This window comes from Dipodomys merriami, unplaced genomic scaffold (assembly GCF_024711535.1).
Source record: "Dipodomys merriami isolate MVZ:Mamm:240054 unplaced genomic scaffold, mDipMer1.0.p SCAF_1, whole genome shotgun sequence".
Taxonomy (NCBI): domain Eukaryota; kingdom Metazoa; phylum Chordata; class Mammalia; order Rodentia; family Heteromyidae; genus Dipodomys; species Dipodomys merriami.
The window spans coordinates 72124391-72152191 of NW_027202270.1; the positions used below are offsets into that span (position 1 = coordinate 72124391).

Consider the following 27801-nt stretch of genomic DNA (forward strand, 5'->3'; position numbering starts at 1 on the left):
TAATGTTGCAATAAACATAGTTGTGCTGGTAGCTTTAGTGTGGCCTTGTTTGTAAACATTTGGGTAAATGCCCAAAAGTGGGATTGCTGGGTCATAGGGGAGCTCTGTGTGATGTATTTTGAGGAACCTCCATACTGCTTTCCAAAGTGGTTGAACAAGTTTGCATTCCCACCAACAATGAAGTAAGGTTCCCTCTGTCCACATCCCCTCCAGCATCTGTTGTTGTTAGAGTTCTTGATTTTTGCCATTCTAACTGGAGTGAGTTGGTATCTCAATGTTGTTTTGATTTGCATTTCTTTTATGGCTAGGGATGTTGAGCATTTCTTCATGTGTCTATTGGCCATCCTTCTTTCTTCTTCAGAGAAGTTTCTCTTTAAGTCTTTAGCCCACTTATTTATTGGGCAGTTGTTTCTTTGAGGATTTGTTGTTGGGGGATTTAATTTTTTGAGATCCAAGGATATTTTAAATATGAGACCCTTGTCTGTTGTATGGCTAGTTAAGATCTTCTCCCAATCCGTGGGCTTTCTATTGATCTTGCTAGCTATATCCTTTGCCATGCAGAAGCTCTGCAACTTCATGCAATACCATTTGTCCAACCTTTCTATGATTTGTTGTGTTTCCAGGTCTGTATTCAGAAAATTTCGGCCTGAGCCTAGGAGACCTAGGGTTTCTCCTATTCCATCCTGTAATATTTTCAGAGTGTCTGCTTTGACTCCGAGGTCTTTGATACATTTGGAGTTGATTCTGGTGCAGGGTGATATATAAGGATGTAGCTTGAGTTTTCTACAAGTAGTTAACCAATTTTGCCAGCACCATTTACTGAAGAGGCTGTATTTCTTCCATTCTATTGTTTTAGCTCCCTTATTGAAGATTAGATGGCTATAGGTCTGTAGGTTCATTTCTGGGTTTTCAATTCTCTTCCATTGGTCCTGAGATCTGTTCTTATGCCAATACCAAGCTGTTTTGATTACTATGGCTTTATAGTAGAGTTTGAAATTTGGTATTGATATTCCTCCAGCAGTGTTCTTTCCGTTGAGGAGCGTTTTTGCTATTCGGGGTCTTTTATTGTTCCCTATGAATTTTGAATTGCCTCTTCTATTTCCTTGAAGAACGAGGTTGGAATTTTGATAGGTATTGCGTTGAATTTGTAGATAGCCTTGGGAAGTATTGCCATTTTCATGATGTTAATCTTTCCAATCCAGGAGCATGGGAGGTTTTGCCATTCTTCTCAACAAAATTTTGGCCAATCGACTTCAACAATTCATCCAAAAAATCATACACCACGATCAAACAGGATTCATTTCAGGGATGCAAAGCTGGTTCAATATACACAAATCAATTAATATTATTCATCACATCAACAGGAGCAAGAATAAGAACCCCATGGTTATCTCAATAGATGCAGAAAAAGCATTTGGCAAGATCCAACACCCCTTTATGATGAAGGTTTTGGAAAATTTAGGAATCCATGGAACATTCCTCAATACAATAAAGGCTGTATATGACAAATCTACAGCCAGCATTATACTTAATGGTGAAAAACTAAAGCCATTTCCTCTTAACTAAGGAACAAGACAAGAATGTCCACTCTCTCCACTTCTCTTCAATCTAGTATTAGAATGCCTAGCTACAGCAATAAGACAAGATGCAGACATAAAGGGGATCCAAATAGGGAAAGAAGAAATAAAACTCTCCCTCTTTGTAGACGACATGATCTTGTATTTAAAGAATCCCACAGACTCCACTCCCAAATTACTCAAGCTGATGCAAAACTTTGGCAAAGTAGCAGGGTATAAAATTACCCCTCAAAAATCAATGGCTTTTCTGTATGCTAACAATGAGAAAAGTGTGGCTGAAATTAGGAAAGCAACTCCATTTGTAATAGCCCCACAAAAAATAAAATACCTAGGAATTAACTTAACCAAAGAAGTGAAGGACCTCTATGATGAAAAAGGAAATCAAAATACAAAAGGAATTTTTTGTTAATGAGAATCGTTGGTCATAAGGTTTGAAATGCTTTTGTACACAATGAATACCTACAAATGTTAAATCTGGCAAATTATTTGTTACTCATTAAGAGTTCTGTAGGTTAAAGTTGCGCTTCATTGGCTCACGCCTCAGCTCCTCGCTACCTCTGAGAAAGTGATCCAGAAATCATGGTTAGAGGACATCCAGGTACTAGGTTGTGAGAAAACATCTCACCAGTGGCTGGATATGGTGGCACATATCTGTTATCCCAGCTCTCTGGAAGGAATAATGGGCACAGTGTCATGTACTCTGTACCCAGTAACAAGTGAAAACAGGTAGGAAGATTGTAGCCCATATCTGCTGACGACATAAAATAAGACTTTACATGAAAAACAATCACCACAATAAGAGGTCTATATACATGGCTCAGGTGGTAGAGTCTCTTCCAACAAGGTCAATCCTCAATACTGACAAAAAGAAGGTTGCTAACACAATTTTCTTTGTATATGGATACTGTCAGTGAAAGTAAAGTAAATATCTCTACAGATCAGAGTGATACATTTCATTGAGAAAGAACTTAATTCACTTGAAACATGGTAACACATTCTGAGGTCATACTGTTTTATCAAATTTATGTATATATGTATGTATATATGTATATATACATGTATATATGTATATTCATTCTGTATATATTCAAGGGAACAGTACTGAATTTGGATACTGTATTTGGCTATTGCTTAGTCTGATTGCTCAACCTAAAATATTTGGATAACATTATGATTATTTTCTCTGAATGGCCCCAAGCATTGAGATTTTTGTTCATTTTGTATATTTAAACATCAATTTTGGACCAAGTCAGACATCCTGGAAATAATACCACTAGTATACATAGTCACATTGAGGTTTCCTTCCCATCTTCAGCTGTGAAATTAGCAGCACAATCTCTCATGCAACATTCCACTTCCTATATTTTTACATTACATTTATTATTTTGATTAATACTAACTTTATGGCTATTTTTTCTTTTAAGTTGATACAATATACCATTCATTTAGATAGAATCTCTCTTCTCACTTTAAACATAACATGCCTTTTTTAGTTAGCTCACATTCCTGAGTAGTATTCACATGTTAAACTTTTTCAGTTTCTAGAGAGTATATTTTGTATGTAGTTATCTATCATTTAATACAACATGGACCATTCACACACAAGTGGATGATGTAGAATTTTATATTTAAGCATTTTGACATAAACCACTCAATCATAGCAAATGGCCTTTTATAGTTGAATCTTTTTTTCTTCCTGTTTATAAATATATATATATATATATATATATATATATAAAGTGAAAATACTGTACACAGGGGTTACAATTACATGGGCAAGACAATGAGTACATTTCTCATCAAGCATTGTATCCTCCTCCTTTGTTTCCCCTTCCCATCCCATCCTCCCCCCGTCCCCCCACCCAACTCTCCCCCCCCCACCAAAGTTGTAAAGTTTTCGACATACGACTTGTATGTCTCATTGTTGCAATGGGTCCACCTGTATCACTATTTAAACGATTTGTTTATAGTTGAATCTTTAATAGCAAAGTTTCCATTATTGTTTTATATGTTATTCTTAAAATAAATCATCTTAATTATCCATTCTATATTTTTTCAATTTTTTGATGGCCACCTCTCTTCAGTTCAAATTCCCCTCTAATATTTACCTTCCTAAAAATAATCACTGGTCCTAGATTTTTGCACAATTTATTATTTTTAACTTTGACAAGTTACCCTATGGCAAAAAAATCTTTTTTGGGGGGGGCTTGAACTCTGGGTCTGGGCACTGTTCCTCAGCTCTTCAGATCAAGGCTAGCACTACCATTTGAGCTACAGCACCACTTCTGGTTTTCTGGTGGTTTTTTGGAGATAAGTGACTCATGGTTTTTCCTGCCTGGGCTGGCTTTGAACCGTAAACCTCAGATCTCAGCCTCCTGAGTAGCTAGGATGACAGGTGTGAGCCACTGGCACCCGGCCTTCAAAAATTTATTCTAATCAAATTATTTTAAAGTAAACATTAAATTGTATATTTTTATACATTTGAATTGAATGTACTTGATTATATTAAATTTAAGAAACTATATATAGATCTTTGTTATTGTGTTGTTGTTCTTCTGGTTATTGTCCCTCTGAATTTTTTTCAAGGCTAGTGCTCAATCACAGCTCTACTTCTGACATTTTTAGTGCTTCATTGGAGATAAGGGTCTCATGGACTTTCTTGCCCAGGCTGGTTCTGAACTGCGATCCTCAGATCTCAGCCTCCCAAGTAGTTAGGATTGAAGGCACAAGTCACTGGTGTCCAGTTTAATTTAGTGTCTTTGAAATAAACATTCCAAATGAATACAAATTTTACTGACAATGGTCATGAGTAGTTGTGAGTTACAATATAGTTAAATTTAAGAAAACTTGAGTTAAATTGTTCTTTGTATCTGAGTTTATTAAAAAGAAAAAAATGATGCTGGGTATAGTAATATACATCCATAATTTCAGGTACCTACAATGCCGAAGTAGGAAGACAGAGGCTTGAGGCCAGCCTTAGGCAAATCATGGTTCTTATCTGAAAGGTGAACTAAAGCAAAATGACTAGCAGTTTATATGGATCAAATTGTAGAACACTTGTCCAGCAAATGTGAGGCCCTGAGTTATAACCTGTGCAAAACCCAAACACACATACATACACAGAAACACACACAGTTACAACAGACAAAAATATATCAAATAAGTTAAATGCCGAATATATCACAGAAATTCAAATTTGTGCTTCATCCTTATTTTTATATTTAGAATGAGCTTATACGTGATGCAACTTTAATGGTATATTAGGCACATATATACTATCTTAATATCTTGAACAAAGTATCTTAATATCTTCACAAAAATGTGAAAAAATGTGATACTGAAATCAGGAATAATAATAATATGCTAAATGATGTGTAACATATTATACCATAAAAGACAGATTATCAAGTATTACGGGCCACAGGGCTGAACTAATGTGGCAACTCTCATAATTGTGTTACTCAAAAAGTGTACTTATTTACATTTTTACTAGTAATACATTAACCTTTTTCAAAGACTGGTATTATCATGGCATGAGGAAACAAAACATGGAACTAATGCATTAAATTTAAATGACCATGGCTTTTTTCAATAGTGATAATATAACAGTACATTTTATTTTTAACCTTTATGGTTGTACTTTTCAGAACAAATTATGCAGAAATTGCATTTCTTTATTTTAAAGTCCTTCTCATGAAGTTCTCATAATTTACTGTCAGCTTTTAATGAGATTATTTATTATTATATTCATTGATATTATTATTATTAGACAACCCATGGCTATGTAGTTGAGGCCAACCAGAGATTCCTGGGTTTGTGCCAGGAATCTACTTTCAGCTTCCTGGGTAACAGGGAACAATAAGTTCACCGCCATGTGTGGCTCAGGTGAATTATTATGTGAAAGCACTTACTCTAATATCAGATTCAAATTATATCAAATAGTATTTGAACATTATAATTTTTTATATAAAAGTAGGGGGAGGAAACTGGTGAACTATGTTATAAGAAGTAAGAATCTTCAAATACAGATAAGGTAATTTTATCTAAGGATATATAAAATAAAGATGAAAAGGGGCTTGATAAGAAAATCAAATAATTGATTCAATAAATACTTGTCTCTCAATACAGGAGAATGTTTTTGTTTTCTGATATTTCTGAATGAAAGGGTAGAGGAAGAAAATACTGGGAATTATACAGAAGGTAGAGCACCAGCAGAGCACGAGTATTATGAACTAAGGCCCTGCTCTAAAACAAAATTGACAATACATTATTAATGAAAGGTTTTTGAGTCACTTTGTTTTGTCTAATTTTTTTAAATAAAAATATACATCTTTACATCTTTTGCATTACTCATGATACATTGTCATCTGTTTCCAATTTAATAACATCTAAACTAGCACAGAATAGTGTAGAATTTTTTAAGGTTTATTTTGTGCATTTTTTCCTATGTGGAAAAAGAATATGGTATATTAAGAGATTTTTCTTTCTGAGTGACTCTATCATTATTTATAATAAGGACAGCCTCACACATTTATAAAAGGAGAAATTCAATTTCAAATTGCTTTAAAGTTCACCTTTGAGTTTCACAGTGGTCAGGAGAGTCTCTGACCTTTAAATCTGACGAAAAGAGAAAGCAGATATTAATCTCATTATTTGGTTTTTGAACTCCTCCCAAAGTGAGTAACGCTGTCTACATTTCTGCAAAATGACAGGAACAGTTCATTCATATCCATCATTGTTATTATGAAAGACAATACTAAAGGATTTCAATACATAGTACTTGTATCTAATTTCAATTCTCTTTATACAATTTCCCTACTACTTTAGAGCTATCATTATTTTAGACAGTTTAATTATATGTCATGCATTTGGGCTATTAAAATATAATAACTTCCATTTTACAAATTACATTTTGTTCCTTTACATATGCCAAACTCTTTTTGTTATTCTAACAGTGTTTATTGTCTCATCAATATCTGTGCAGTATTTCCTTTATTTAGAATATTCTCCTATACAATAGAAAATTAAAATGAGAAACACAAAAACATTTTAGCTATAAAATAATTGTGGAAACTATAGATGTCTTGATAAATTGAGAGATCATCTGTTTGATGTCAAGATAAAAGTACTAAGCATTATAAATAATGAAGGCAGAGGAAGGAGTACTGTTTTATTAGTTCAAAGCCAGTTTGAGCAGTACAGTCAGACTTTTTTAATGAAATTCCAAAACTAATTAATTAATTAAACCTCTGGTTTTGCCACATATTGTATGGAGAATTTCTACCTAGATTATTTCATATTTTGATAGCCATATATTTATGTCTACCTATCTATGTTGTCCTCTTGTGAAAATAGAGAAGTTCTTGAAAGCTATTTGGTATAAAAACAAAGTGTGGAAGTGGGAAAAAGGTCGTTTAAAGTTTGAACAAAAGCACTAAGGGAAAGCATATAATTCCTGAATTCAAGCCCTATAACTTGCCCACACACAAACATATACACACACATCTGAAAATACAATAATTATCTGAAATATTCCTTTAAGTCTGCATGTCTTGGGAATTGATTGCATACATTATATTCCTCTTGCTCAGATTTGGTACTGCAATATTACTAAGATATATAATTAATATATAAGATATATTAAGATATATAATTAATTCATCCATATAGAGAAAGTGAATTTTAACAAAATTTAGTTTACTAATCATTAGTTTAATACACAAAAAAACTCATAAAATTAAGGGCATTTTAATTGCACAGTTATTGTGTTATGATAGATAAGATTAATACACAGTGCAGAAATAAATGGACTGGTTTTGTCATATTTTTATCTTTGTGGTTTGTACTAAGGTGTTGCCATTTATCAAATCAAATTACTAATACTATGTGTCTTGGTAAATAATCATTTGTCTCAAACTTACTGACCTTGGGAAAAAAGGGAGAAATTAGATTGTGTTGAGTCAAGAATTCATTACCAAGTAACTACTCACTGAACGAAATGATGAGGATGTAAAGAAGGATAAATGATTGTATGATTAAACACAACTGCACCTATCTAATGTCTCTATCTATGTCTAATTCAAGAACACTGTCTATGTCTAATTCAAGAACACACGATTGGTATAGTGATAATCATTATTTTAATGATTTTAAGCTACAGAATATCACTGAAATTATAAATTTGACAGTCTGTGTCATGCAGGCCTTTGTAATGTTGAGAGGGAAAAAAATAAAGGTTATTTTGGAAGGCTATGCCATGCTAACTTGCAGAAAATTGCTCCTGGATGAATAGCAGAGAGTAGTGCATAGCAACAAAGCAGATTTAGAGATGAACAGAACATGGACTACGAATTTTGCTTAAGTGATAACAAGAGAGAGACAGAGACAGAGACAGATACAGAGAGAGGGGGTTGAGAGATTATAGTCAGCATGAATATGCAAGGAATTGGACAGGAAATTTTAATGAGCAGCACACATTCCATTTTTCAAATGCTATTCCATTAATGGTTTTGATCATTGTAGTCTACTTAGATAAGATTTATGAATTTCTGTAAAGATGTTAAGAATACTTGGTCTTAAATCAACCATTGGAAGAAAATCTTCTAGACCAAGAACTGCCTTAAGTTGTAATTTTGTAAGGTAGGGAACAAGAAAAATGATTTCAATCTGATTTAATATCTCAAAAGAGATTATATTTAAGACTGGAACAAATGCAGGACAGTGAAACGTATCTTATTTTATCTTTGGTCATAAAACATTATCTTTTAAGGAGTAGAGGGAGAATTGTAAGGTGATCATACAATGATTAAGATACATGACATAAAATTAATTATTTCTTCCAGTGTAGTCCTTGAAAGTTATTTCTAGTACATAATAAGTAAAAATTTCCTTGATGACTCTGACTTTAAATATGCTCCCACAACCTTGTTTCTTTTTCTTCTTTCCTTTTTTCTTTCTTTCCTTTTTTCTTTCTTTCTTTCTTTCTTTCTTTCTTTCTTTCTTTCTTTCTTTTCTTTCTTTCTTTCTTTCTTTCTTTCTTTCTCTCTTTCTTTCTTTCTTTCTTTCTTTTTCTTTCTTTCTTTCTTTCTTTTTCTTTCTTTCTTTCTTTCCTTCTTTCTTTCTCTCTTTAGCTTTCTTTCTTTTCTCTTTCTTTCTTTTCTTTTTTCCTTCCTTCTTTCTTTCCTTCTTTCTATCTTTATTTCTTTATTTTCTCATTCTCTCTCTCTTTCTTTCTTCCTTTTCTTTTTTTGCCAGTACTGGTAGTTGGTAACTATCATTTAGCTTCTTTTGCTCAAGGAGAGAGCTCTACCACTTGAGCATAATCACAACTTCTGGCTTTATTTTTCTGAGTAGTTTTATTGGACATAAGAGTCTCACAGAGAGAATTTCCTGCCCTAGCTGACTTTTAATTGTTATCCTAAGATCTCAGCTTCCTGAATAGCTAGGATTATAGGCATGAGTTACCGGTGCCCAGCAAATATCCACAATTTTAAAAGAAGAGGTTTATGACTACTATCTCATAACTTAGCAATCACAATATTAGTAAACCAGAACATTCTGTTAACATATACTGCCTATCCAAATTAAATAATTCCAGAATTTGGAATAAGAACTGCACTATCCTCATATTTTTTTAAAAAATTTTCTTTATGCTTGTCTAGAGCTTTAAAAGCAAGTTTGTATTAGCAAATTAAGTACTCAAATATTTGCTTCTTAGTACCTCCACTCTGCCTTCAAAATGCTTCAGTATAATATGAATCTCAACCAATTTTATGTCTTGGAGCACAAGAAAATATATATATGGTCATTTATTAAGATGAACCCCCAAATTAACCTGTTTTTTGAAAGAAGTAATGTAGAAAGCAAATTTTGGTTTTAAAATAACCCAATGTTATTTCATGCATGTAGTTATGTATATATTGACATTAGAATGAAGTTAATGAGCAATTAGTATCATTATTTACTGATGTATATGAAGCATTTTTGATGGTCTATTAGAAAGATTTGGGAAATATACAAATATATAAATGCAAAAACTGAAAAATTCAAATAATGAGAAAAATACTTGCAAGTTGTTCCTAAAATATTATCTTGAATTATGTGTGGACTGCAGAAAAATCAGTGTTTGTGAACAGTTAGGTCATTTATGGGGTAAAAGACAATATTTTAAAATATCAAATAGATATTTGATACTAGATATTAGATGCTCATTATTCACTTTATCCTATTTTGTGTAAACATGTACATTCATGTTATACAGACAATGATAGAACTTAAGTTAAAAGTTATCTGATTTAGTAATTTGTTTTCAGGATGGTTTATCATAAATATGATGTATAGAAAAATTTCTAATACTTAAAGCATTTTTATGAGGGAACTAAGCAAACTGTTGAGCTGCATGAATGATTGCCTGAATCACAATACAAATAATACTATTAATTTTCATTTAAATCATGCTCCATACTCATAGCTTTATAATTTATCATGATTAATCAGATAACGATAGTCTTACATAGGAACTTTATTGTCAATTATGCTGAAGTTAATCTATGCTTCCTTGAAACAACTTTAGTCTTCATGGTTTGAGTTTGTCAGTATGACAGATTTATGGAATTTGTCCATGCTTTAGGACAGCCAACATTGACTTTAGAAAATTACAAATAATACCTGTAGCATCAGTGATGCTTAGTTTAGAAAGCAGCTTCCACTGTCTGAGTGGTTATGACAGTATCTACAAAAACCTTGAAATTCCAGTTATTTAGTTTATCCCATAATGCCTTGAGAGACCCACTAGGAATGGTTCTAGAAGCTGTTATTTTATTATGTGCATCTCTTCCTATATGGTAGCATTTGACAGTCCTTTTCAATAAGAACTGAGGCAAATTGAATTGTTTTTCTGTGGATTTTCACTGACAGATTCACATCTGTATTAGCCAATAAGCATTGCTTAAGCAAAGCACAAACAATTCCACCATTTATTTTAACACAACCATCTAATTATGTTGTCAAAATTTATGCTCAGATTTATGATCAGAGATATATGAGGCTTTTCATAATAGTGTCAATATCTATATGCAGAAAGCAACTTCCCTCCATGATACTTGGGCATATTCTCTTCACTTCATGCTAAAAGCAGTGTGATTAAATAAGGAAGACATTGTATTTTCCTATTTGATTAGTATAAAAGTTCTCCAGTTTGCATGGAGACAGTTGACCCCTTCACTATTTAGTAGTTAGTTCCACTTTGGACTTTGAGCAACCAGAAAAACAAATTACTGAAATTTAATAAAGAAGGATTTGCTTAAGAAGCCAGCTCAGTTTTATAAGTGGCTGCTTGTAATCTTCAATAATTCTCAGATTATCATTTCTAAATCATGATTTCAATATTGCTATGAAATGTACCATTTTAAGTTGAACACAGAACAATGGAAAATGACGATAAACCTAAACTATATAAAATATATTTCAACAAATAGTGTCCAATAGAAGTTACCCTCAGCATACTGACAATATGTAGGGAGTTATACGCAATGTTTCCCTAATATTCATGAATCTATAATGATAAAATCTATTACACGGAAGTGTCTATATTTAAAAATTTTTAGTGATGCTGTTCACTAACTTGTTATTGTTACTGTTGTTTTTCTTTGGATCTTTCTAGATGCTCCACCAACTGGTCAGGCACACAGTGTGAGAGACCAGCCCCCAAAAGCAGCAAATCTGACCATATGAGTACAAGTAAGTTCTTTAGAATAATAATCGTGTTGTATCTAAATTCTGTCAAGACCATTCCTTTTCCTTTAATACCGTTAATGAGAAAAGTGAAACTTAGAAGGTCTTCATGGAATTTTCTATAAGATCTTCCAAAATACAGATGTTTTTGAATGATAAAGCCCTGAGTTCTCACTGTAATAGAATACAGGAAGTATTTGTTCTTTCAGACTCTGGGAAGTCTACCCACTGAGGGAATTTTCAGAATGTGCATCTGTAAACCTAATATAATATTTTTTTGCTTTTTATCTGTCTGATATACAACTGATATAGATGCAACTGACATCACTTGGGCAATAAAATGCATATCTAAAACTCAAGAGAAAAGTAGGCCTGAAGACTGGAATCGTTGGGTATTAATTAGTGTTGATAAATAGGCTCAAGGGATGTCCAAAGAGATGGTAAAGCAAAGGACAGTGTGTCCTTATGTGGCAAGACAGATACATGATATAAAAGAGATAAGTACGAACCAGTAAAAGAGAAATAATGGTTCCCATCTCCTCAAATATATCTCATTTCTGTTCCTCTGCTATAAATTATCACTCACATAGCTCTCCATTGTTCTACAAAACTGAATGGTGTATTTTTATTTTCCTTAATTTCAGCAGTTATCACAAATGTATATCACAAATATTGGGAGTACATTTTCTTAAGTTATTACATAAATTTAAAATTAGAGTATGGGATAACGATAATATCATTTTGACTTTAAAACTCCTCGAAGTATGTTCAGAGAGTCAGACATTTTCACATCAGCATAAAGCTCTAAGGTAATAGATTTTTCTAATCACACAGGCTGTTTTAGCTAACAACAAGGACCAGAAAACACCTTTACCACAAGTCTGAGTTATTAAGAAAACTGTGCATAATTTGAAAATTCAGTTACTGGCTTTTTCCTAAGAGAATAAGAACAACCTTCTATTAAGGATCAGTTAAAACATTTTTTCCTCTTGTTTCTGGAGTGTGTTTCTTTAAGGAGCAATGATAGATGATAAACATTTTCTAACAATCATTATTTGGTCACCTTTGCTCTGGTGTGTGGTAATTTGATATGTACGTAGCTAATCGCCCTTTCCATGTGCATTGATACTTCCATTAAATTTAATGACTTTAAGTCAACGATGAGAGAAAGAGCCACAGAATCTCTGGAAATAGGGTTATAATTACTTGTGGGTAACTCTTTCCATCTCAGATCCTCTAGTTTAGAACTTTTACATGAAATTAGGCATATCTTCTTCTAAGAAGAAGCTGGTGCTTCATTGTCCAAGCCATATTCAAAAACATTAAGGTTTGTCCTTGAGGTGGACCTACCATACATTTTGAAAATTCAGTAGACATTCTAGTCTCATTCTTCCTTTCTTTTAGAAAGGTTTATCAATGGTATAAATTAATTTATTTTCTTACTCCCCTAGAGACATTTTATGTTATCTATATTTGGTAATCGACTAAAAATTATGGAAGATACATAATAAAGCCCTTTAAAATTTCAATCCCATTTTATAAATCTGGTATGTTATAGAGATGGCTAACTTCAAGTAACTTTTTCCCCCTAAATGCTCCTAATGATTGCTGATATTTGTAAAGAGTTTGCAACATTACGTTTAAAATCGCATACCTCCAAAATTAATTCTTGTAATATGTTTGGAATTTGATTCTGGTTAAAGAAAATAATTATTTTGTTTTAGGTTTCTTTTTCTTTCCTTCTTCTTCATATGTCAAATTAGGCAAGGTAGATCTTTCCACATCTACCATTTTAAAACCATTTCCACAAATTTCAGCACCCAAGCCCAACAATTGTGTTCTAAAATTCCCTACAAGGTCTTTTTCCTTCCTCATCCAACAATTGCAAGGATATTCTAAGGAAAATCCTAGCTGCTCCAGGACCAAAATCACACACATCTCACAGCTTTAAGTTAACACATGCATGTTCAGAAAAAATTCTAAACTTACAGACAATTTTTCAAAGCTGTTCTTGTTTCCTGATCAAAATTAATCATTAAATGTCATAAACATGGATCCTGCTACTAGCAGAGTTTACATCATTAACATAGGTACTATTTGGTAACAGGAACAGGAATCAAATCAAGCTAGACTAGAGATTAATTCCAGTGTTCAAAAGCAAATTCCATTGAGCCTTCTTGTTTCTGAAGAAGTATAGGTTTTATTTGTTTTTATGCATGTTTATCTTCAGAAGCAAAAGAGTAAGAAAAGAATGTCAAATTAAGAGTACGTTAGTCAAGGATATTATTTTTCTTCCTCAACAATATATATACACTCACTGTACATTATGAATTTTTCAGTCTTTCCAATCAGGGTAATTAATATCAGTATGTGTAAATAAAGATTTTTTTCAGGTTTTTTGTTGAAAATTTTAATAATGGCACTTAAAAGTGTCAGAAACAAGAACACAAAAACAAACAACACTGTAGATCTGTCCTGAAAATTCCACTGCAGTACAGGCTGGACAAAAGTTGATACGTATTTTAATACACTTCAAAACCAGGAGTTTAGAGACAAGAAGTAAATCATCCTTAACCCTCATTAAAAATTACTTGGTAAATATTTTAAACTAACATGTAATTTCTAATTTTCTAATTGTATATTGAAATTCATTTCAAATTTCATAATTTATACTGATTAATCATGGTGTTATTATTCAACTTGTAGCCATTTCACATTTAGTATTATTGTAGCCATGTAGCTGATATATTTCCCCACCCAAAATATTTTATTAATTTTCTCTACCCCAAAAGCCAATCTCATATGCCTCATTTTATTTTTGTATCTGCAACATGGCTGCAAAATTAACCTCTTAAAACATTAAGTGTTGCTCTTAACCATTCTTTTCTCAAATTAAACAATACATTCAAAGATATTGTCCTTTCTATTATCTTCAATAGAACCTTTCTCTCCAGTAGTACAAATTACTATCCAAGTTCCATGGCTAACACAGCCCTTCATATCCTCACTTCTATTTTCCTATACAGCAATATCTCCTATAGCCTTTAGCAATTCTGCACCCTAGCCTGATTACTTATTTTCCTTAGATTTAATCACACACATACTCTCCAGGGAACTGAACAGGACACAGCCCTTAGGTTTCAGAGACATACCAGTTCTTTCATAGAGCAGATCTAGTTGGATGTACATCCTTTATGTTTGATTGGTCATGCCAGCTTTGCCTGGAGTTATATTTATGATATGTTGAATACACTCTTTATTTGTCATCTCATGTACATCAAGCAATATTCTTTCCCATCCTCACAACAAAGTAGAGGAAACATAAGTGTCTGGGCCACAGTTATCCCTTAAGAGTCTGGGTCACAGTAATCCCTTAAAACATATTTCCTAAACAAGAATTGAATTATGGCCTCTGGGGCAAATAAGAACTAAAGTACCTGCAAATTAAAGCTCCTTTATGCCCTCAAGGAGCTTAAAAATAAACCATTCTTTACAATATATTGTGAAAAAGTATATAGCAGAGACATGCAGAGAGTAAGTGAAAAATAAAGAATTATTTCCTAAGCATATATGTAGCACCTTCTACACTATTAACATAAACACATTTACACTAATGAACACTAATAGGAAATATCTTAATGAAGACATAAATATATAGACAAGTAATCCAGGACAAAGGTAAGTATTTTCCCAAGGTTATATTTAGAGTAAGATTTGAAAGGATGAAACCCAGCTTCATGGTCTATGATCTCAATTGTAGTGATGTAATGAAGGTCCCAGAGAAAGAGGCTCTTCAACATAACATGCTGATAATGCAGGTCTCCATTTTATTGTAAAAGTGTTATATAATTGGACTTCACAACCATGATGCAAAGAAAGATTCACTCTAGTTGATACTATTTGTTGACTTACTCCCACCACCCTTGCTGCTTAAAAATCATCTGTTATAGACTTGTTTTTTTATTTGTTATGGTATTTGCATCTATTTATTTGAATATATGGGAAACATACTACTTTTGATAAGTTTTATCCTATAATTTTATTAAAATGCATAGTGGCCATTTGTTTATACCAATATGAACTCAATATAAACTCTTTTACAAAAAAATCACTTGCAAAATGCTACCTTGAATTATTTATTGTCAGCACTAAGTGTTATTGCAATTACCTTGATTGGCTACATAAACATACCAGGAGTCTAGGCTTCTACACAGAGTGCTGTAATATATGGAATTGCAACTGCCACCTGTGGTGGGAAGGAATAAAAAAAGAAATCCTTTGTTTTCTAGCATGCATAATTAATAGCTTTCAGCCTTATAGGAATAGCAAAAAATATGCAAAACAAGTAAAAACTAATTTTCTGAATAATTTGTAATTGCAAATACATACCATAAAATCAGTATTGGTAGGCATTTTACATCTACCAGTGTATACAAGGTTTAACAGCAAAGAATGAATAATGAATAAAGTTATTTATAAAGTCATGATCAATCAATTGAGGTCATAGCATATGAAGAAACCAAGCTGTTCCCTGGTATTTAAAATTTGTGAGAAAATGTTAGTTACAAACTAAGGTGTTAGAGTCTCTGATTTCATTAATTACTAATGGACCATAGACAACATATTCACAAACTGACATGCTGAATTGAAATCTTTTTTATACCTACTTAAAGATAATAAAATTACATATTAACATGAAGTTCACTTTTCCAAAATCTAAAGCCCAAATACTATCACACACACATACACACATACACACACACACACACACACACACACACACACACACACACACACACACACACACACACACAGCACACAATCTTGCTTCTGCTGAGATTTTGTTTTCATTATTATGGTAATGGTGATGTACAGAATGGTTACAGTTAGTCAGGTAGTGAGTACATTTCTTGTTAAACAGTGTCACCTCTTCTCTGATTTTCTCCCAGTTTTTCTCTCCAGCCTCTCTTCCTTACAAGTTGTATGACTCATTTTTAAAATGATGTCTAGTGAGTATCACTGCTGCATTTGTTTGTACTTTGTCCCACCATTTCTGTACTCCACCTTATCCTCTTCAAAACAGATAAACTTACATACAAGAAAAAAGATATTAAAAGCATCAACAACAACAAAGGAATAAAAGAATACAGCAAACTAGCAAAAAAAAACCCTCATTTCCATTTCTTGGAGGTCATTTTGATAAATATAATTTTATATGATAATATACACATAGCTATTGTGCCTTTGTGATTCATTCTTAAGAACATGCTCCTTTGGTCTCACTTTATAGAGTGAGACAAATAATAGAGTTCTGCATAATTTATCATGTCCAAGTGTAATTTTTTGTCTTTACCATACAGTGTCTTTACTTGTAGATTTCTGGGCACATTCTAGTTACAACAAATGTGTGAAACCATGCAATCTATATATCTTTGGGTCTGCTTTTCTTTGCTTAATATAAATTTTTCAAAGTCTTTCCATTACTTCACAAATGGAACAATATCATTGTTTCTGATGGAAGCATAGAATTCTGTTATGTATCACTTTTTTTTTGATCCATTCATCCCCTGAATGAGTTGATTCTATACCTTGGGTCTGTGCTGAAAGTTTTAGTGTGTTCTATTGGAAAAATGCCCAGGGGTGGAATTTCTGCATCATAGGGAAGCTCTAGGTTTAGTAAAACAAAATAAAACAAAACAAGCAAACAGAAAACAATCCTTAGCAGGAAGTACAGTGTTGGAGGAATGTCAATATCAAACTTCAAATTGTTATTACCAAGCCATTTCACTAATGTGGCCAAAAAGGAACAATATTACACTGCTGATGGGAATGTGAGCTGTTCAACTCTTATGGAAAGCAGTATAAAGGTTCCTCAAAAGACTAGACATAGAGCATTTTCTTTTCATTTTTGCTTAGCGTAGATGCTTTACCATGTGAGCCACACATCTACTTCCAGATTTTTGCTGGTAATTAAAGACAAAAGACTGATTGTTTCTGGGATGACTTCAAACTGACATTCTCAGGTGTTGGGCCACTGTCACCCAGATCAAACTTAGTAAAAGTTATAGTAACATGAAAAAAACAAAAGTAGTTTTGTAGTTCAGGAAGTTACTAAAGTAAATGAGTTTTAGTTTCCCTTGGTTATCTGGTTAGTTAAGACATATTATTTCTTCCACTATCAAATGGTAAAAATTAGTTAAATATGAAAGCTTCTTAAAGAATCTTTGGTGTTTTGGTTAGTGAATGGATTGTCTGTCTCATTCAGGTATTTTCTAGGTAGAATTATTAAAGCAAGTCTAAGTTTCTATATTGAAGTCCTTAAGTGGCTGGGTATTGCATATAATGACCATGAATTTCTGCCCAGTATTTTTACATGAAGATGTGTTTGCAGAAAAAAAATACATTTTAAATATTTTAAGTTATTTAATTTTTTCCCAGTCCTGTGGCTTGAACTCAGGGTCTGGGCACTGTCCCTGAGCCTCTCTGAGCCTCTCTGCTCTTCCACTTGAGCTACAGTACCACTTCAATCTTTTTCTGTTTATGTGGTACTGAAGAATCAAACCAGGGCTTCATGCATGCTAGGAAAGCACTCTACCACCAAACCACATTCCCAGCTCTCATTCTTTAATATTTCTTGAGAGATCAGGAAAAGTAACTGGGGAATTAAGGTTGATAAAGATATGTTGTTGGTGTATATGGGCATATCAGAGGAAATCCCCTTTACATCTGTTTGTTGCTAATAAAAATGTAAATAATACTTAGTGTCCTATTCACAATTGATTCAATGTAGTTAAGTTTTAATTTGTTGTTGAATTGCTTTGTTTCTTAGGGTAAACAGTAAGATGACATGGCTAAATCAGATAGATGTTTATGAAAAATGTTAATTTCATGCACACTAGATATTTGTCTGTTAAAAGCCATTATTATAATTCACCAGATAGAACTTCCTACTAATTTTGCTATCAGGCAGTGTTTGCATTCAGTTTTAAATATACCATTGAGTTTCCTTAGTTTTGCAATGCAGCCAGATAATTTGTCACATGGCTAGAAAATATTCACAGTATAATATCACAGTTGATGGGAATGTGGCCAGGGAAATTGCCAAAATCACGCTCACAGTTGATTTATCCACAAGTTACCAATTGTAGGTAACTATATTGTATGTAAATGTGAGGGAGTAAATGCATAGAATTCAACATCTCTAAACTCCAGAAACATAAATGCAATATATAAGTGATAAATATTTAAAGAAATATACCCAATAAGCTAAGTGTTTGAATGCTGATGAATTTTTCAGTAACGTGATTATAAGCTCAAAATCCCAACACTTGGACCAAACTTTATTTTTGTTGCATCAATGAGGAAGTGATTTAAAGTATAAAGAACTATGTTGTATCGTTCCTTCCCTTTGCTTATTCATTCAACTACTCATCCATGTATTTTCCAGGAAGTGTAGCCATCATTGTGCCTCTGGTCCTCTTGGTGACCTTAATAACTACACTAGTAATTGGCTTAGTGCTCTGTAAAAGGAAAAGAAGGTAAGTGATATGTTACAAGTTAAAATTTGGTAAATAATCCACAAGAAGTTTTGCAAAAATATACTTATATTTAAAGTGATCTTAAAATGTGGCATTGTTATTCTAGTGTTAATATTTTGTATATTTCCAAACCTCTCATGTATTTTTTTCTTTCTAGTTAATAAAATGGATATTCCCTATTATTAGGTTGATGGAAAGATTTCATTTGTATTTATAATTAGATAAAATGTATACTTTATATTTCTGATAATCTTTTCTTTAAAACAGAAAGGATCTCTGAAGATTATCTTATTTTAATCCATGATTGGTAATATTAATATGGTGATGTTGAATATATAAATAAGTTATAAACTGTACATGTCATTATCTAATAGCACAGGCATTTATTTAAATCTTACTACCAGTATCATTATATCAGTAATTTGAAGAATGAAGACAGGCTCTTTTATGGGGTTTCATCTGGGAACTGGGAGCTTTAATCAAGCTTCTGAATAATAAATTATTAAGATTCTATGTGACCTAATACTTACAGGTAGCTGATATCAAAGTTTTTTTTTCTCTTTTATGATGGCATTAGTTTTAGAACTCACTGTCTCATAAGTGTTAGGTAGGTGATCAACAATTTAAGTTATGCTTCTCCCAATTATTTACTGCCCAACCATTTTTGGCCAAACATTCCCACTAGTTGAGAGGACAATTGTACATCACTACAGGCTATCTGCTCATTCAGAAGGTTTCTCATTAATGTTTATCCCAGTTGACCTCCATCTGTCATCCTGTATTTTCTGCTTCAAAATAACATTGACAAAATCTGGCTAGAGATACATTTCAGATTAAAGGAAAAGAAATGGAATTTTTAACTATTAAGAATATGGTTGAAGCCAAGCTCCAATATCCTGTGCCTGTAAATCTAGTACCTTAGTAGCTGAGGTAGGTCCAAGCATTAGGTTCAAAAGCTAATCCAGGAAGAATTTGAGTGTATCTTCAATTAATGAACAAAATGATGGATTAGAGGTATGGCTTCATTGTACAATGTTAGCCTTCAGTGAAAAAGCTGAGTGAAATTGTGTAGTCCTGAGTTCAAGTCCCAGTACTAGCACATACATATGCACAAATATTTATCCTTAAGTAGAATTTTATTCTCAGTGTTTCTTTATTAATGAATCTATCATTGAACACTTTAATTATTGAAGCATGAGATTTTGTTTCTTTTCACATTAATTTATTTCAAATGTACCTTATTTAAAATTTTTATATTAGTTACGTAAAATAGATAAGCAAATTGTAAGTCTGAAATTTATATACCATAGACAGTGATATTTATACAAGTTATATCAATACCAATGTTCACATATTCTAGGACAAAAACAATTAGAAGACAACCAATTATAAATGGAGGAATAAATGTAGAAATTGGGAATCCATCTTATAACATGTATGAGGTGGACCATGATCACACTGATGGAGGCCTTTTAGACCCTGGATTTATGGTAGACCCAACAAAGGTAATTTATCTTAAGATACTGGACAGATGATGCTAATATTCTTCAATTCAATGTCTGAATATTATCAAGATTTTCTTTATAAAAGTTCAATAAAGAACTTTAGGATGGAAGTGGCGCTGTAGCTCAAGTGGTAGAGCGCTCGCCTTGAGCTGAAGAGCTGAGGGACAGCGCCCAGGCCCAGAGTTCAAGCCCCACGACCGACCAAAAAAAAAAAAAAAAAAAAAAAAAAAGAACTTTAGGATACATTATTTGATAACAGTATCTTCTAAAATGAAAATAGTTTGGATTGCATTCATGTACAGCATGTTAGTGAGCTTACGTATTCATTTGGTTTATAAAAATGAATTATTTATTTAAAATAATATGCTATGTAAATGTGTTGAGATAACAACATTTGTCCTTGGATTTATTTATAATCAAACTACTTGAGAAATGTTTTCTTTATGTTGTGAATCTTAATTGAAAATATCACTGATACACAGACCCTAGATATCCAATGTTTTTTGTTCAATGTCTGTTACTTCTGATTATGTGTATACAAATGAAAATTATTTAGATAAAACTTAAATAAGATTCACTTCATTGAATTTTACTATATTTTTATCTAGATCAAGAATATAAATTTTATTTTATAGAGCAATATGTTTTATTTATTTGTTGCTATTAATCTATACTGATTCACTATAGATGTTTTACCCAAAATGCACCTTCAACTGTCAATTATTAATGATTTTATAATCATATTTTATACTCATATTTGGTGAGATCAAATAGACTCTACTGTACTCAGTGTAGTTTTTATCTATAATTGGAATCTCTAAGCCTAATATTGATTCTCAAATATTTACTTGTATGAAACCAAGCAAACATTACTAAATGGACAAAATTTACATTCTCAAAGAATAACCTATGGATTTTTCCTAGTTAGGAATTATTTTATGTTAATTAGAAAATCCTTATTTAATTTTTTGAAGAAAGAATCTTACTTTCAATATTATCTATGTGAAAATATAAAATTACATATTCTATGCATATTTTATTTGATCATTAATTTATGAAATAGAAAGATATCAATAACAGTACTGAGTTTTCTATTACTTATGAGGAGCTTCTTTAATGAAGTTCTTATTTTTCCTCATTATTTCCTAGATATAGAATTAATCCAATTTTATACAATTAAAGAGAATAGCATCTCATTATCACCATTTAAAATTTTTTACACAGTTATTCTAGGAAAATAACATTATACATCAGTGCTCTTCAAATATATTTTTGATATACTTAGTACTTAACTTTTTATAAATATTTACATACCAATTTGCTGAGTGGTTAATCAAATTTAAATGGAATATTACTTAGCAAGCGGATTGTACCTGGTTCCTAATAGTTGAAATGCAAATATGAATTATTTCCTAATAATATTTGACTCATTCTGGATAGAAAGACTACTGTCCTGAGAGTACTGAAAAACAAAAAGTCTCATCAAAGCAACATGAATGATAAAACAAATGTCTTACATATTCATTGAGCTACTATGTTATCAAATATAATTTTCATTATGCATGAAGGAAACCTTTGTGGCACAGTCTGCTCATTATTTTACAGACTTAGTTCAATGGTATTTTATAAATAAAATGAGGGAAGCACTTTTAAAAAGTTAATAAAAATGATATGACTATGGAAGAAACCACTGAATAATTTTTGAAGAACCCACAAAGGAATATTTACTGGTTATCCAAAAATGTATCATTTTCAGAAAATGGTAATTCATTCATAAACGGCTGATTCCAGATTCAAATTTATAAATGTAAATATAGTAAAAGTTGTTTAAAATATTTTCTGAATGAGATGCATATGGAAAAAAATGAAGAGGTAACTCCAAGTGAATTTTATTCTTAAAAGTATTTTTCAGAATCAATTTTCCTCTCCCATAATCTATGGTTATTCTTTCTTTAAAGTTGATGGTTAATATTTTTCAAAATGTGAATTCACCACTAATTTCAAATGCTCACTTTTATCAATAATAATTATAACACTGTAAATACAAGTATATTGTATTGGATAATTCTACCTTTAAATCTGTTCATGATGTCTAAATCAAGTGGTGTTGGCTTATGAATTAGACAGCTGATTTTATTACTAATTAAACTGATTTTGATTAGGAACACATTTTTCTAATGTGGTGATATTTGTCAGATTTGAAATTTGATATGATTTTCTAAATACTCAAAATATTCAAAACTTTAATTAAAAAAACTGAAGCTTCTAATAATAAAGTCTCTTCAATTAGAAGCACATATTTTGGCCAATGTCAGTATCCTATATTGAGAGCCACATACATTTTGCTCAGAGTGTTCGAGAAGATACTGTTTTCTTTGGGGGAGACCTGTGTTAAACAAAAATGAATGGAAGTTGCTACATGCTTAGTATGTCTGTCAGTAATTAGGCAAATTGGAATGTCTATGTATGAAACAATAATCTAACATTAGTATTCTTTGCATGATATAAAACCTAGTATGAATACAATGATCATAGATCAACAGTAAAGACTTATTTATTTATTTTTATGATTTAACATAATTTGAATCAGTGAAAGATGGTTAGATGATATTAGATGAGGAACTAAAATTCTCTGTTTGTACACAGGCCAGGTATAGAGGGGGAGGGCCCAGTGCTTTCAAGCTTCCCCATACAGCACCGCCTATCTACCTAAACTCTGATTTGAAAGGACCACTAACTGCTGGGGTGAGAGAAGACATTCATTATTTCATGCCCATTCCATGACCACAGTGACCACTAGACCTAGACATCAGGCATGTCCTTAATTATATTTTTACTTGACAAGAGATTTTAAAGCAGCACTAAAAATTGAAGTCTATGTATATGATCTGCCCATACAACATTGCAAACAAAATATGCTATTTTAGAAAATTTCTTAAGGAGATCTCTCTCTTAAGTAGAATTAGAAAGAGTTTAACTCCTCAAGAGTAAGGATGAATTCACATTGGTCTTAGTGAGGAACCTATGGCTAGACATTTATAGCTAAATATTATAAAATTAAATGTTGTTTAATGAATTTTTTATTGAATTAAGAATGAAGTGCAGAAAGCCTACATAGACATATGTCATCATATTGAGATGTTAGAGATAATCTCATGAAATCGTTCTCATATTTTGAGATAAAACAGACAGTATTTTGTCCTGTAGTACATTGCAGCATAGCTCATTGTTTTGGCAGATGAAGAATAAGATATAAATGTCAGAATTCCCAGAGAGAATTGTGTTCTTCCTCATGTTTCTCTTCTGTCAACTGCTTTTTCATTCACATTATTATGTTTGTCTCCTTTTCATGACTCAAAGATTAAGCTTAATGTAATTCATTTGAAAACAAATAGCAATAAAGTCAGAAACTAGACAATATTTTCATGATACTATTTGGCAATTTGTTAAAACATAAACAATGAATAATTTTTCAACTAAAAACAGTCAACTGTTGTATGCTTTGATTAGGTTTTAAAATGTTTTGTGTTTGTGAAAGTTAGGATGACTGTGCAAATCTCAAAGTCCAAAATATTTCTAATGATGAGTACAAATAAGATGTATGGAGAACAGTGTTTTATTTTGAAGCATATTTCCCTGTCATCTTTTATTTATTTCCACTTTATTTCCACTTTTCTTTTTTTGCTTTTAACTTCATGTAAGAATTATAAGCACCAACTTATTACATGATATTTTTGCCAAGTAATGTATTTGCCTTAACAGTTTGGTGACAGTAGTGAATCTATGAGCATAAAAAATCCTTTTTATTTTATAATAAATCTTTCTTTATTTTACAAAATAAAGAAAGATATGCTGGACTTCTCATTTTATATCAGACCTGTTGTTTGTGTCACACAAAATATACGTTTTTATGGAATAATATACTAAAATGAATTAAAACAAAAACAATTAAAATTACATTTCAATATATATTGTTTAATAAATTGAATTTGTTACTGCTGTATTGTCCATTAATAGGTATACCTCCTAAAAATAAAAAAGTATAGACAAGTGTGAATAAAATTGTTTATTTTTTTCCTTTTTCAGCCAACAAATTACTCCAACCCAGTATATGCCAAGTTGTATATGGATGGACAAAACTGTCGAAACTCCTTAGGAAGTGTTGATGAAAGGAAAGAATTGCTTCCAAAGAAAATAGAGATTGGTATAAGAGAGACAGTGGCATGATCAGTGATATCTTTTATATGCTGTACAAATGTATAAATATAAGGATTACTTTTGTATGTTCCAACAATCTTATACTTGTTTTGGCATTGGCATTCCCTGTTTATTTTATCTTTTTCCTGGCTAATGGTTTTCTGAGTTTTTGGGGGGCAGGGGGATTTATTTTGTTTTATTGCTGATGATTATTGATTGACCATTTGTATGGTATTTTTATGAAAAAGAACTGCACTACAGTACAATTTCCAACAATGCTGCTGGTAGGACACACCTTTGAATTTGTCAAATTGATAAACAACATATTCCTTTGTAGTGTGAAGATGAATGATCTATTTTTATGAACTTTTGGGGTTCTACTTAACTAACAGAGAAGATCTTCGCACTTTTTCATGATATGCTCTGAAATCTGTAATACAATGTCATTTTAATTTTCTGTTTAAATGGATAGGAGAATGATTGAATGGAAAATGTCTTCTTTCTACCCACAAATATTTGATTGAGTCTCTGTTGAAAATAGGAAGCCCTCACTAATTTAGCTGTGAAATTAGTCTTAGACTGATAAGGAATGGATAAAACTTTTGAAGAATATATATTTATATCTATATAAATATATATATGTTGATATATATATTTATATATTTATCAATAATTTGCATGAACACAGATGAATATATTTTCCAAAATTTAGTGGATTCTATAGGATGCACTAAACATATACACCTTATAAGAAATAACTGTATTTAGATGGTAGAACAAAACCAAAATATAGTTAAGTCACATTTGCTATTGGATAAAACATTTTATTCGTCTCAATCCTGAGGTAAAAAGCCAGTTTAGAGCAAAACGTGGCATTGGGTACTCATGTCCTATGTACTTTTTTCTCAGTCACATTCGATTTGTGGAAGATTGGGTCAATTGCTTACCACATTGAATAAAAGATAATGTACAAGCACACAGTTCATGACAGAAATTCAATTATAAGAGCATGTTATGTTTGTGAAGTCAAAAAGATGAAATAGGCATTTTGGTAAATGAGAATTGGAAAATCTTTTACATTATAAATAATTCACATTTTTCCCTACCCAGAATATATTCTTCTAGAACTTTCCAAGTAGTAGAAGACAAATGACATGCCATAAACAAAGGTGGAGAGTATAAATGCTGTATCAGTTGCATTGGTACATGGGTTTCCTTTCATTTATACTAAACACATGGACCCCATTCACTTTTTTTGTTATTGTTGATTACTTTGTTTCCAAAGTTTGATTGAAAGAAGTAAGATTTATTTAAGTTGTATTAAAAAAGGATAGCATTTTTATACAAATATCTTTAAAGGCACAAAAAATTTATTCACAACTTTGGAGGGCTTTTTGTTCCTCTGATAGACATGACTGACTTTTAGCTGTCAATATGTATTAACCTAACAGATGAAATATGTTTGTGGTTGCTCTTTATCCCTTTGTACAAGCATTAAAAAAACCTGCTGTTTTATAAGGAGACTTTTTGTTGTACTCTGTGCATGCATACTACCTATTTCTAAACTTTGCCATATTGAGGCCTTTATAAACTATTGATTTATGTAATACTAGTGCAATTTTGCTTGCAGTGTTATGCATATCATAAACTTTTCCAGGTTCTTGTTTAAGTACATTTTTTAAATTGAACAGTATTTTTCATTTTGGTTATAATAGTCATTTTGCCTATGTTTCTACAATGAAGTGTTAAATACTTTATATAAAATTGTTGACTGACTTATTTAAATGAAATTCTACATATATAAGTACTGTGTTGGGTAGTTTTTAAAAAATGAGAAAATTGCCTTTTATAGTTTATACATTCCCAAAGACGATTTTAGGGAACATGTTAGGTTTTTATTCTATCAATAGAACACAAATCCCAGGGAAAGATTGATTTTAATACATCATTTTTCAGAAGATAACATAGAAAGCACTTACCTTTCTTTCTCAAATCAGTAATTTATTTTTTACTTTTTCTCCTCTCTGCCTTATTGTTTTGCTGTAGTCTCAGTATTGCCATGAATAGACATAGATTACATATGTGGAATATGACAACTTGGTTGAAATAACCCTAAGTTCTTTCCTTCCCTTTCTAGTCTTAAAAAACTGTACTCTAGAAAAACTTGAGAGTCCAATAAATGTGGTTTAGACATTTTTTTTTATTGTGAAAATACTGTACAGAGGGGTTACAATTACATGGGCAAGATAATGAGTACATTTCTTATGAAACACTGTAGCCTCCTCCTTTGTTTCCCATTCCCATCCTCCCCTCACCCCCCCCCCACCAAATCCCCCCCCCCCCCCACCAAAGTTGTAAAGTTCGTTCTGGACATAACAACTTGTACATCTCATTGTTGCAATAGGTCCACCTGTATCCTTATTTAAATGATTTGTTTTTCCCCTTCCCCTCCACAAATTATACCGACATGACATACAGTGAAAGCAGGGGTTATATTGTGGGGGAGGGACATACAAAGAAACAAAGAAATAATCTTATGAATGTGTTAGAAACAATCACATGAAAGAAAAAGAAAACATTTGAATATGAATCTTAGGGTTCATTTCCCTAACATCACCTTATCTGACCTTTTCTGCTTGACTCAGACATACATTAGTTATTGCAAATAAGGGAAACCATGGGACCTATGTTTCTTTGGGCTTGGCTTACTTCACTTAATATAATTTTTCTAATCCTTTCCATTTCCTAACAAATGGGGCAATGTCATTCTTTCTGATGGAGGCATAGAATTCCATTGTGTATATACACCATATTTTCTTGATCCATTCATCTACTGAGGGCATCTGGGTTGGTTCCATATCTTAGCTATGGTAAATAATGCTGCAATAAACATAGTTGTGCTGGTAGCTTTAGTGTGGTCTTGTTTGTAAACATTTGGGTAAATGCCCAAAAGTGGGACATTATTTTTTAAAGGGACTAGTCATTTGTATACCAACTTGGAACAACAAACTACAGATTTTACACGTATCAGAGTCGGATCTACTTCTGTATCATTGATTTATATTCAGTAAAGAGGGATCTTTTTAATCAAAACTGAATAAATACACCTGAAAATACAATGTAAATGTACATGTTGGCATGATCTTGTTACAGTTAACAATAATATAAATAATAGCAAAACATGTATGATATACAGCCAACTAAAGTTTGGGGGCTAATACTCATAGCTACTCTTACAAGGGCCATTATGAA

The 27801-nt window shown here is 31.9% G+C and overlaps 1 protein-coding gene across 5 annotated transcripts in view; it reads left to right on the forward strand.

Annotated features, from left to right (window-relative positions):
- Window positions 1-26800, forward strand: part of Lrp1b (LDL receptor related protein 1B) — a 1866674-nt gene extending 1839874 nt beyond the window's left edge. For 3 of the 5 annotated variants that reach the window (XM_070023764.1, XM_070023793.1, XM_070023803.1), the window contains 5 exons: window positions 11239-11315; window positions 18757-18847; window positions 20208-20352; window positions 22999-23097; window positions 24439-26800. In XM_070023764.1, coding sequence (XP_069879865.1) covers window positions 11239-11315; window positions 18757-18847; window positions 20208-20352; window positions 22999-23097; window positions 24439-24579 — 553 coding nt within the window. In that variant the 3' untranslated portion in view covers window positions 24580-26800. Of the gene's footprint in view, window positions 1-11238; window positions 11316-18756; window positions 18848-20207; window positions 20353-22998; window positions 23166-24438 lie in introns of all 5 variants that reach the window. The other 2 variants (XM_070023782.1, XM_070023773.1) reach the window with 2 other exon arrangements.
- Window positions 26801-27801: the final 1001 nt, after the last annotated feature.